This window comes from Chiloscyllium punctatum, chromosome 19 (genome assembly GCF_047496795.1).
Source record: "Chiloscyllium punctatum isolate Juve2018m chromosome 19, sChiPun1.3, whole genome shotgun sequence".
NCBI lineage: Eukaryota > Metazoa > Chordata > Chondrichthyes > Orectolobiformes > Hemiscylliidae > Chiloscyllium > Chiloscyllium punctatum.
Genome location: NC_092757.1, coordinates 91,441,286 through 91,454,184, shown reverse-complemented (window position 1 = coordinate 91,454,184; position 12,899 = coordinate 91,441,286). Strand labels below are relative to the sequence as shown.

The following is a 12,899-nucleotide window of genomic DNA, read 5'->3' as shown; positions in this document are numbered from 1 at the left end:
AATCCCTTAATTGCTTAGATCATGAAGAAGATATCAGAGGGCCTTTGGGCAATCTGTCCACTATAGGATCTATTAGACAATTGAAATCCACTCCCCCCCCACAATAATATGCTGAGATGCAAGGTTAGCAAGTTTAGAAAGTGCGTCTGTCAAGAACTTAAGGGGGTGGGCTGGGAGACAGTAAACATTTAAGATCCCGTATACTTCCCCTGGTATCAGAGCTTTAAGGATTACAAACCTCCCATGTGTGTCTTTGATACACTCTAACAACTTAAATGGGAGATTCTTTCTAACTAGAATGGGCACCCCTCAACTCCTCGTATTGTAAGATGAGAAATAAATTTGATCATACCCATTCTGCTGTAGTTTCAAGTGCTCTGCATCATCTAGGTGTGTTTCCGCAAAGTAACATCTTCTTCTTGAACGGCAAGTGGCTCCCCTTAATGTTTTAGATGCACCACTTGAGCATGTCCTTAGCCAAAACCTTCCATAGCACCATTTAGACTCCAGAGAGGGAGAACTCAAACTATACATCATTGAGCTTCAATGCAAGAAAATCCATAAAACACAAAAACTGCACAAACTAAAATAACTGCAGCAACAAAGCTACAAAACTTACAAAAACTATATACACCAAAAACAAAACAAACAAAAAATCACTAAAGACACTGATTAGAGGAATTTCCCCCCATTCAGAGGGGACATTGACATATCCCACAACTCTACGAACCATCCCAACCGCCCTCTCAACTCCTACCAGCTAGGGTCGAGCCACATACGCCGACAGCCCGGTTGGAAAAGAAACAAAAACAAGATTAATACTATAAACAAGTAAGTTAAAAATAGATATGTCACTCATCCCTTGGTATAACTTAGCTTAGAGATTAAAGGTAAATACTCTATCCATTCTGAGTACAATTTAACGTAACTTATTACCCAACAGAAAGGAGACTCCACCAAGTCCTCTTTAAAGAAGAACAAATCTGAGCAGCTCTGTCCTCCATGTATATTTGGTCGTTCTATTTAAGTTAGCGTGTCCACAAAGTTCCTTGCTTTCTCTGGCGAGAATAAATGTCTAGATCCATTATGATTGATCTGAAGCACGACTGGATATCTTAAAGAATACATTGTGGGCGGCACGGTGGCACAGTGGTTAGCACTGCTGCCTCACAGCGCCGGAGACCCGGGTTCAATTCCCGCCTCAGGCGACTGAGTGTGTGGAGTTTGCACGTTCTCCCCCTGGCTGCGTGAGTTTGCTCCAGTTTCCTCCCACAGTCCAAAGATGTGCAGGTCAGGGTGAATTGGCCAGGCTAAGTTGCCCGTAGTGTTAGGTAAGGGGTAAATGTAAGGGCATGGGTGGGTGGCGGGTTGGTTTGGGCTGAAGGGCCTGTTTCCACACTGTAATGTAAATCTAAAAAAAAATCTAATACTGGATCCCCCAATCTCTTCTTGACGCCGTCTTGGGACTTCATTTTCTGGATCACTGCTGCCGAGAAGTCTTGAAAGGACATGATCCCGGAGCAGTCACACACCAATGTCCTCGGATCCCTCCCTTGGGCTCTGGAAGCTTCCATGACTCTTTGCTTGTCTTTATAATAATGGAACCTTACCAGGACAGGGGCGCTGGTTCATACCTGGCTTTTGTGCCACAACCCAGTGGGCTCTCGCAATCTTTATCCATTCCTTTTCAGCATCCAAACTAAGGAATTTGGGAACCTTTTCTCAAAGAACTCCACTGGATGCTCTGGTATGCCAACAACACGTAGGTTCTTTCTTCTGTCCCTGTTTTTGAGATCATCCACCAGATCCAACAACCACAGACCTGTGTTTCCAGGGCTTGGAGGAGTCAGTCTCTGCCTCTGCCCCTGCAGCCCAGCGCTCGAGTTAATCAGTCCTTTTCCCCCAGTCTTGGAGCGTAGCAGAGCTAGCTTCTCCTTGATTTTTTTCTTCGATCTGCTTCCCCAAGACCTGACAAGATTTGGCCAGCTCCTCAACCACGGTCTGGTTGAGTAAGCAAGCCCACTGCCCCCCGGGCTCGGCTGTGCTTCCTCCTTTCTTTGGCATTCTCTGCAGTAAAAACAAAGAGAAGTAACTTTTCAGGTTCTCTAACTCTTTTGTTTTTACTCACAGTAACATGGATGGGACAGGTTTTAGCTCTGTCTTGTTGATGTTGTAGCACGGAGCCCAGCAAACGTGATCCTAGCAGGTTGCTGCCATCTTGGATTCCTCCCCACCTGTTTGCATTTTAAATAGCAGTTACTTCTTTGATGTTAGTTCCACATGGCTGCTACTGGTGCACGCTTCAACTCTTATCAAGGTGTGGATTGAGCTAAATACATCAATTTGCCCACTGTAGAGAGTCCTTAGTGTCTGAATGGGCTGCTGAAAATGACTCTAGAGCAAACAAAATGTGAGACCAAATCTGCCACAGTCTCTCAAAATTCTCCAGCAAAATACAGTGAGTGGAAGATAGTTGCAAAATACAAATTATGTGCTTAAGATCAATATCAAATGTTATAAATAGTACAGTCTCTGATGTGATTTAAAAGGGAATTATCCAGTCATTCCACTCTTGCCTGTCATAGTGGTGTCACGTTATGCAGTCTTTCTTTTTAACTGTCTTTTATATCGCTTTGCTTAAACAATCAGCACCCTTTCTCATGCTGTTTAAATTTTTTTTTCCTTTTAAAGCTGTTTTTCTTGCATGTAGCCCTGATGAGTAAAAACAAAAACTTTCATATTTTTAGAACTTTTAGAAATGTTTAACTGCTTTGATTTTGAATTACGTGTTGAATGCACCAACCTAACCTTAATTTAAAATTTATAGTAAACATGTACTTTATGTTGAACTGATATAATCCACTGTGTGTCAGGAGTTAGCTTTGTTAATTTGTGTTATTAATGTTCATTTCAGGAATGCTGCTGGTTACCACTGACACACAAGGCCATGACTTTCATGTATTTCGAATCTTGACACATCCATGTTCATCCTCACAGAGTGCCGTGCATCATTTATACACTTTACATCGTGGAGAGACAGAGGCTAAGGTATAGTGTGAATTTAGACATTAGGCACAAGGTACTGGATAGGCTGGAAGAAAATTTTGTTTGAGGAAAATACCTGACATCAGATTTCATACAGAACATGATTTACAAACTTTTATGTAGGGCTTTGACATACGATTCAAACAGTTACGATGCTGCCTGACCTGCTGCGCTTTTCCAGCAACACATTTTCAGCTCTGATCTCCAGCATCTGCAGTCCTCACTTTCTCCTATTCAAACAGTTACAAGCACTCGCTAAGTTACAAGCACTCAGAAACAAATGTATGAAAATTGATGAAGAATGTAGTGTTCTTAAGCTGCTACTTTGGAGAATATATTGTGTCCATTCCTTGATGGGCAGAAAGACAATGTTGACTCGAAAGCCAGAAGTTGCCTTGGAGCCATCAGTTTGAAAACCTATGGTAGAGATTGATGGCTAGAAAGGTGTGATTGCACAACAGTTATTGAGTAGTCAATATGTGTTTAAATATGGAGAGTGATTGAGCTTACATCAGAAGCTAAAGTTAGCGACTTAATAGTTTATCACTTTCTTCTGGACAAACTTAACATACTATTCAGCTTGGAGAAAGTGTGGTCTGTAGATGCTGGAGATCAGAGTTGAGGGTGTGTTGCAGGAAAAGCACAGCAGGTCAGGCAGCATCCGAGGAGCTGGAGAATCGATGTTTCGGGCCAGAGCCCTTCATCAGGAATGGGGCTGATTCCTGATGAAGGACTCTGGCCCAAAAGGTCAATTCTTCTGCTCCTCGGCTGCTGCCTGACATGCTGTGCTTTCCAGCAACACACTCTCGACTCGTACTCTTCTGCTTGTGATATTTAAATAATGCATTGTCATAGACTACATCAAACCCTCTTCACATGTATCAAAGAGATAGCCTGGACTCTTAAGTTTTATCTTATGTAAAGGCAAGTGTAAGGTGCTGTGTTCCAGATATAATTTGATTGGTTACACTATTTAGCTTTAAGCAAAACAGACTTTTTCTTACCCTACAGCTAAAATACAGACAAAATAAAAAAGAATTGGTATAATTTCAACTGTATTGGAAAATCTAGCAGAATAATAGATTATTTTACTACTAAATAGCAACACTTCCAATATAGTAATATTCCATAAACACACCCTTGACAAAGACAAATTCAGTAAAATAGATTATTTTAGAAAGTAGAAACATGCAATGTTTCTCCAGTCCAGAGGAAAGAACATCAAGAGAAAATTCTGGTAGAGGAAGACAGCTCAAGTGTTTTGATATATCAGGGAGAGATGTACAGCAGCTTCAAAACCCCAACAACCGCTGAGAAGAAAACTAAAACCCCAGTTCTGTGGGAGCTTGACTCCACCCATTCGTGCTGTTTCTATTGTTCCAACTTTTAACAAGCCCAAAACCTCACAAGCTGTTTATTTGATTGGCTTGATGGAGACAGCTTGATACCCAAGGCTCAAAATCTCTCTTCAAAAATATCCAGGAGAAAATACACCTCTTAAAGCCATAGTATTGTCTCCACATACAGTTTTAATTGCAGTTATATCCCATTTTCACCAATTAATCCTCATCCATTTCCAGGAATCAGACAGAAGCACAGATTTTGAAACACTGTATCTCCATAATCCACTTTATAAATTTACCCACAGCTATGCAACTATAGATTTGTTTTTCCTTTTTTTTTGCCTTTGGTGTAGTTAAATTTAGATTAGATTAGATTACTTACAGTGTGGAAACAGGCCCTTCGGCCCAACAAGTCCACACCGCCCCGCCGAAGCGTACCCACCCATACCCCTACATCTACATCGACCCCTTACCTAACACTACGGGCAATTTAGCATGGCCAATTCACCTGACCTGCACATCTTTGGACTGTGGGAGGAAACCGGAGCACCCGGAGGAAACCCACGCAGACACGGGGAGAACGTGCAAACTCCACACAGTCAGTCGCCTGAGACGGGAATTGAACCCGGGTCTCCGGCGCTGTGAGGCAGCAGTGCTAACCACTGTGCCACCGTGCCGCCCACTTGGAATGTAAATGGATTCTACTGCACTGGCAGCCTCCAGGTATTAGGAAGTGTGGACAGTCCATAATGTGACTGACCAGCAGCTAGATTCACATCCTGATCATTTTCTCTCTTTGATCAGCTTGTACAAATATTAAAAAGCCTAAAATCCATGTTTATCTCTGACCTGAACAAATAATGTGTGATAAAGCTAGCCAACTGACCACGGGGACCCAACCTTATCTCTGTGGTTGCTTGACTTGAACAGATGTTATGAATTGACTTTTGCCTCTGAATGAATGATGTGATTTAAAACTATGTACTGGTTGGTTAGGTTTCTTCAGAACCATTAGGTTGTCGAAAAAAGAAAGAGTTGCACTTATACAGCCACTTTCACTACTGTCGGGTAGCCCAAAATGCTTTATATTTGATGAAGTAAAACTGGTTATTGTTGTAGTGTAGTGACTTTGACATGTTGACTAGCTTCATTTCCAGTAAAAACAAATAATAGGAGAAGATAAGAAGAAACATGGTTCAGCAACTTGCTACAGAAATGAAATTTCTTTCCATACCACAATGCTTTTACATTATGGAATTGGTAGATTTATGTACCAGGTTTTGACATTGAGATCAGACATATGTAGCAGACAAATAACCAAACACCACAGACTCTCAAACTATGTAAGCCCACTGATATCTACATTGCTCCCCTAAATGGTCATCAGCTAAGATAGATGAAGTAATATGGGTTTTCAATGTTAATCTTGTTCAGTTGATGCAGAACTGTGATCCTTAACCTTAAGTGGATATTTTACTATGTGGCCAAAACAATGGAGTAATACAGAGAAGGTAATGACTTTAATGCATTCAGGCAGATTGAATGCTGCACACAACTCTGGTCACCAAGAAATTAGAGAGTTGGAGGATCGATGTATAATAGCTAAAATCCTGGAAATAGTGCAGAGAACTCCACTTCTTAGTGCAGGATGTCAGGGATCTATGTTGTGATGGAAGTCTGGATAAACTTGGGCTTTTTGGTGCAGAAGGAAGGCACCCAGGAAGTGTCAAAGAGTCATAGAGATGTACAGCATGGAAACAGACCCGTCGGTCCAACCTGTCCATGCCGACCAGATATCCCAACCCAATCTAGTCCCACTTGCCAACACCCAGCCCATATCCATCCAAACCCTTCCTATTCATATACCCATCCAAATGCCTCTTAAATGTTGCAATTGTATCAGCCTCCACCACATCCTCTGGCATTCCATACATGTACCACCCTCTGCATGAATAAGTTGTCCCTTTATATCTTTCCCCTCTCACCCTAAACCTATGCCCTCTAGTTCTGGACACCCCAACCCAGGGAAAAGACTTTGTCTATTTATCCTATCCATGCACTTCATAATTTTGTAAAACACTATAAGGTCACCCCTTAGCCTCCGACTCTCCAGGGAAAACAGCCCTAGCCTGTTCAGCCTCTCCCTGTAGCTCAGATCCTCCAACCCTGGCAACATCCTTGTAAATCTTTTCTGAACCCTTTCAAGTTTCACAACCTCTTTCCAAAAGGAAGGAGACCAGAATTGCATGCGATATTACAACAGTGGCCTAACCAATGTCCTGTACAGCTGCAACATGACCTCCCAACTCCTGTACTCAATACTCTGACCAATAAAGGAAAGCATACCAAACACCTTCTTTACTATCCTATCTACCTGCGACTCTACTTGAAGTACTTAGAGAAAAAAAGAGGTGAAAGCTATTGGGTGCAGTTGAGATTTGGATTCATATAGATATTTACATTCCTGTAGCGGGTTTCACAGGCAGCATTGTGTTTTGAAATGCAGTTACTGTTGAAGCTTAGGTAAATGTGGCAGACAGTTTGTACTAGCAAGATCCCATAGATAGCAATGAGATAACTGACTCGATAATAAGATAGAAATTTACCTTGGTCAGTGTAAAATATGACTTAGGAGCAGAAGTAAGCTATTCAGCCCCTGACCCTGCTCCACCATTGTGTAAGATTATGGCTGATGTAATTACTCCACATTCCTGCCTGTTTCTGATATTCTTTCATCACCTTGCTTATCAAGAATCTATTGACCTCTGCCCTAAAAATATTCAAAGACTGCATTTCCAATCCCTGTTGAGAAAGGGTGTTCCAACGATTCACAGTCCTCTGTGAAAAAAGAAATATCCTTAACTCTGTTTTAAATGGGCAACCCCTTTTCCATATGTTTAAGGCGAGAGGAGAAAGATTTAATAAGGACCTGAGAGGTAGCATTTTCAAGCAGAGAGTGGTGCTTGAATGGAATGAGCTGACATAAGAAGTGGTAGAGGCAGATAGAATTACAACATTTAAAAGGTGTCTGGATGTATATATGAATAGGAAGGGTTTAGAGGGATATGGGCCAAATGCTGGCAAATGGATCTAGGTCACATTGGGATGTCTGGTTGGCACGAGTGAGTTGGACCGAAGGGTCCATTTCTGTGCTGTATGACTTTATGGCTCTATGACCATTAATTCTAATTTCTTCCCCAAGTGGAAGCATCCTTTCCACATTAACCAAATCAAAGCTCCTCAGGATTTAAATATTTCATAAATTCACATCTTATTTTTTCTAAATTCCAGTGGTTACAAGCCTAGCCTGTCCAACCATTCCTCATATGACAACCTGTTCATTCTAGGAATGAATTTGGTTAACCTTTTCTGTACTGCTTCAGGCAAATTTACATCCTTTCTTATATAACGTGACCAATATTGTGCACAGTACACCAGTGGCCTCACCAGTGGCCTCACCTTGCTTATGTAAATGAAGCTTATCCTCCCTACTTTGTGTTCAATTCCTCTTGCGATAAATGCTAACAGTACTAGTTTCTCTAATTACTTGCCATACCTACATATTAACCTTTTGTGATTCATACACGAGGACATCCAGGTCCCTCTGAATTTCAGAACTTAGCTGTCTCTTGCCATTTAGTTAATTTTTAAAAATGTTTCCTGCAAAAAAACAATTTCCCATTTTCCTGCATTATACTCCATTTGCCATATCTTTGCTGACTCATTCAATCTTTCTCCATCTTATGTAGCTTCCTCTGTCCTCTTCACAACTTACTTTCCTAACTATCTTTGTGTGAGCAACAAATTTTGTCTGTTCTTCATAGAGGTCATTTATATGAATTATAAATAGTTGAGGTCCCAGCACCGATCTCTATGGCATATCATTTATTACACCTTGCCAACTTGAAAAAGACCAATGTATGTTTACCTCTGTTCCTATTAGCCAGCCAATCTTCTATCCATGCCTATATGCTACTCCATGTATCATGAGTTATTATTTTCTGCAGTAAACCTTTGATGTGGCACTATTGGAAATCTAAGTACAGTCAGTTCTGCTATAACGCGTGTTTCTTCAATGTGAATTGGCTTTAACATAATTGAAGAGTTTAGACCGTTATTTGCAGAACACAAACTTTCCTTACCTGTATTGGGAATAGTGTGGTTCCAGCCCCATTAGTTTAAATGGTGTGGATATTATGCAATTTTCTTATAACACAAGATTGCACGAGATTGGAACTATTGTGTTATATCAGAACCAACAGAACACTACACCCACTGGTTCCCTTACTTCGCAGCACGTGTTTCCTCTTCAGAATGGATTAGTCAAGGAAGATTAATCTTTCACAAAATTGACTCTACCTAATTACCTTGAATTTATCTAAGTACCCACAATTGACTTTTTAAATAATACTTTTAATGTTTTCTGTATGATAGAAATGACATAACTGGCCCATAATTTTCTGTTTTCTATCTTTTATCCTTTACGAATAAAGGAGTTAAATTTGCTATCTTACAGTCTACTGGCACTTTCATGAATCAGGGGAATTTTGTGAAGCTCCACTAATTTACTTAATATCATGTCTCTGGTGATTGTCATTTTCCTAAGTTCCTCACTTCCTTCCATTTCCTGATTTATCACTACTTCTGGGATGTTTCTTGCATACTTTATATTAAAGATTGGTGCAAAATACCTGTTCAGCATATCTGCCATTTCCTCATTTTCCATTATTAATTCTCCAGTCTCACTCTCTATACGATCAAAACTCACTTTGTTATTTCTTCTTTATTAAATGTTATAGAAACTCTTACTGTCTATATTTGTATTTCTGGCTGGCTTCCTCTCAGACTCTACTTTTCCCTTTATTAACTTTTTGGTCATTCTTTGCTTTTTTTATATTCTATCCAATCTTCCGCCTTGCCACTTCACACGATAAAATGCTTTTTCTTTTAGTCTAATGCTCTCTTTAAAATTTCCCATCAACCATGGGCCCATTCATTGGATTTTTCAAAATCTTTGGAATAAATCTATTCTGTTGTCACAACCCAATGCAGTAGTCTGCTGGACATCAAGCCCCATTATTCCTGCAGCTATAATAAATATTAGAGTTCATAAAACTGCCTCAAATCCCAATTTGTCTGTAGCTGACTGCTACCTAGGAGAAAAGCAAACCATATCAGGTTGTTTTAATAACAATTATAAATAACTATTTATTGTAACATTTAATTTCAACAAAATGGGATTTCTAATTTATGATTCTTAAATTTGACCTCTTTAAAACTTCCACACAGATACGCAGCTGAGAAAAAAACATAATGTTATAAATGGAGGGGAAAAAATTAGAAGAACACAGTTCTCTATCACCTGTCTAAAATCACAAAACTAGATCATTGATTTCACAATCCTCATTCTTTGGTGATCCCTCAATGTTATTAGCACAATGCTGATCAGCTTGTAGTTCACTGGTTGCTTGGCTGAACCCAGGGTCTTTCTTGCTATCTTTGGGTCCATTTTGAATTATTTCTTTTAGTATTTCTAAATATGAGAAAAATCAATGCAGCTAACCTCTGGAAATTTCCTTCTGTCTTTATTTCACTCCCCTCACTGGTTCTGCAGTAAGCTGCAACCTGACCAATCAGAGGCTTTTTGCTATGCCATGCTGTCATGAACCCGTAGAAAATTGTGGAAGTTTGTCTTGACCTCACTGTCCCCAAAGTGTAACATTATTTCATACACACCAATTAGCATCACTTGCTTTTCCAAAGCTGCAAACGAATCCTTGTATTCTCCCCTATTTTTTAAAGCAGTTTCAATTTTGTTGAAGAGAGTTTTAAAGGAACCCAATGTGGAAAGATGTACAGTGATTCCTCTGTATTCGTGAGGCTTCTTTTCCGGACAACCCCCGTGAGTGATGAAACTCACAAGTCTGAAGCTTGTTAAAAATAAATTTAAAATGGAGTATCCATAATTTTTGCCCACTGTTGTTGATTTTTGTTGTTACTTTTCTTTGGTGCAGATAAACGAACTAGCGATTTATGACTTCACAGTTGAAAAGGATTTACTATAGTATATCAAAGAGTAGAGACAAGATCAGAGAAGAAAATAGTATTATGGGAAATGAGAAAAAAGCAGGAAGTTGCAGAAAGGAAAAAGAACTTAAGCAACATATTAACAATCAAGGCTAGATGTTACACATGTAACAGTAATACAAATCTAAAGGCTCTATGTCTGAATGCATATAGTATTCATAACAAAGTAAACAAATTTGTAGCTCACATTGAAATAGAGACATGGGTTCAGGATGGTAAGGGTTTGATTAATATTGAGGAGCGTGTGACATTCAAGAAAAATAGGAAGCTAGGTAAAGGTAGGGGGCAGCACTTCTAATCAAGTACAGTAGTCAGACATTTAGTTCAGAAGATCAGGATGTGGAATCAGTTTGAATGGAAATGAGGAATAGTCATGGAAGAAGTAACTAGTGAGAGTTGTCTACATGCTCCCTTATAGTAACCATGATGTGGGACAGAGTGTACTAGAAGAAATATTGGATCCTTGTGACAAAGGGGCATCAATAAACATGAGTAATTATAATTTATGTATGAACTAGAAAAATTAGAGTGGGAGTAGGAGCCTGAACAAAGTATTTATAGAGTTCATGTTTTTGAGTTGGTTTCTTAGATATTTTGGAACCAAGCAGAGAATTGGTTGTGTTAGATTTGGTACCATGTAATGTGACAGGATTAACTAACAACTTCAGAGTTAAGGCACCACTTGGTAGCAGCAACCATAATGTGAATGAATTTTACGTCCTGTTTGAAAGGGAGAAAACTGAGTTTAAGCATAGTATTCAAAACTAAGTAAGGGCATTTTGACAAATAGTAATAACCACTGAAGTACAGAGGATGTGCACATATCCACAGATCATTGAAGGCAACAGAACAAGTGAATCCAATGATAAAGAAGGCTTTGGGACTCTTGGCTTTAATAGTCAAGGCATTGAACACAAAAGCAAGGAAATTAGGATGGAGCTGTATAAAATGTTTGTACAGCCATAGCTGGAGTGCTGTGTGTAGCTCTGGTTGCCACATGATAGGAAGGATGTGATTGCTGTGGAAAAGGTGCAGAAGAGATTCACCAGGATGGTGCCTGCGCTGGAGCATTTCACCTATGAAGAGAGGCTAAATAGGCTGGGGTTATTTTTCTCAGAACAGAGAAGGCTAAGTGCCCCTGACTGAAATGTACAAAATTATGAGGGGAATGGATACGGTAGATAGGAAGAAACCTGCCTTAGTAGAGAGGCCAGTAGCCGGGGGAGGCGGGGGGGTAGAATAGATTAAGATAAAGGCAGGAGACTTAGGTGGGATTTAATGAAGAATCCTTTCACACAGAGGTTGGTGGGTATCTGAAACTCACTGCTTGAAAGGGTGGTAGAGGCAGGACCCATCATAACATTTTAGAATTATTAAGAAGATCATTTAAAACGCCATAGCATACAAGATGACTGTCAAAGTGCTGAAATGTGGGATTAGAGTAGATAGATAACTGGTGTGGACAGTTTGGGCTGAAAGGCCATTTCCATGTCATAAGGCTTTGTGACTTTAGCAGATACAGTTTACAAATAAGGAATCTCTCATTGAAGGCAAACGTTGAGGACAAGGTTTTTCTTTGCTGGTCATGAGTCTGTGCAACACTCTGCCTCCAGTACTCTCTATAGAAACAGAATATTTGAATATTTTTAAGGCAAAGCTGGTTGGATCCTTGATCAACAAGAGGATCAATGGACTTGAAGTGGTGTTGAAGCCATGGTCAGATCAGCCATGATCTTATTGACTGGCACAGCCAGTTCAAAGGAACGAATGGCCTAATTCTACACCTAATTTGAATGAATCTAAGTTTTATGCTACTGCCCAAAGCAAATGTCTACCCCAGTCTGTTTCAATGATGTTGGCTGAGGAATACAACTGCTGACCCATTCTTCAAAAATGCCAACTGATCAATTACATCAGCAGGCAGATGGGGCCTCACTTCAATGTCTCATTAAAAAGGTGGGAACAGCTTGAACAGTGCAGCACTACAATGTGTGGAATAACCTAGATAAAGTATGAATGAAAAGCCCTTGAATTGTTTCAATAATTGGATGCTACCTGGTGATGTTTCTAGTGAGGATATGTATGTGCATGGTTTGGGAGAGGGCATAGATGTTAGGGTTCCTCTTGTTCGTTGGTTTAAATCCACTGAACTCCAACACGACACAATCTGTGCTCATATGACAGTCCTCTGCCATCTCAGGAATCAATCTGATAGACCTTCTCTGCACTCTGTCTATGTCAAGTATAAAATCACGCAACACCAACTTATAGTCCAACAGGTTTATTTGGAAGAACTAGCTTTTGGAGCGCTGCTCCTTCATCAGGCTCCTTCACCTGATGAAGGAGCAGTGCTCCGAAAGCTATTGCTTTCAATTAAACCTGTTGGACTATACCCCCTGGTGTTGAATGATTTTTAACTTTGTA

The 12,899-nt window shown here is 40.0% G+C and overlaps 1 protein-coding gene across 4 annotated transcripts in view; it reads left to right on the top strand.

The window, feature by feature from the left end:
• Positions 1-12,899, top strand: part of bcas3 (BCAS3 microtubule associated cell migration factor) — a 1,192,206-nt gene that overhangs the window by 454,808 nt on the left and 724,499 nt on the right. For all 4 annotated transcript variants that reach the window (XM_072590043.1, XM_072590044.1, XM_072590042.1 and 1 more), the window contains one exon: positions 2,915-3,048. In XM_072590043.1, the coding sequence (XP_072446144.1) occupies positions 2,915-3,048 (134 nt within the window). The remainder of the gene's footprint in view (positions 1-2,914; positions 3,049-12,899) is intronic.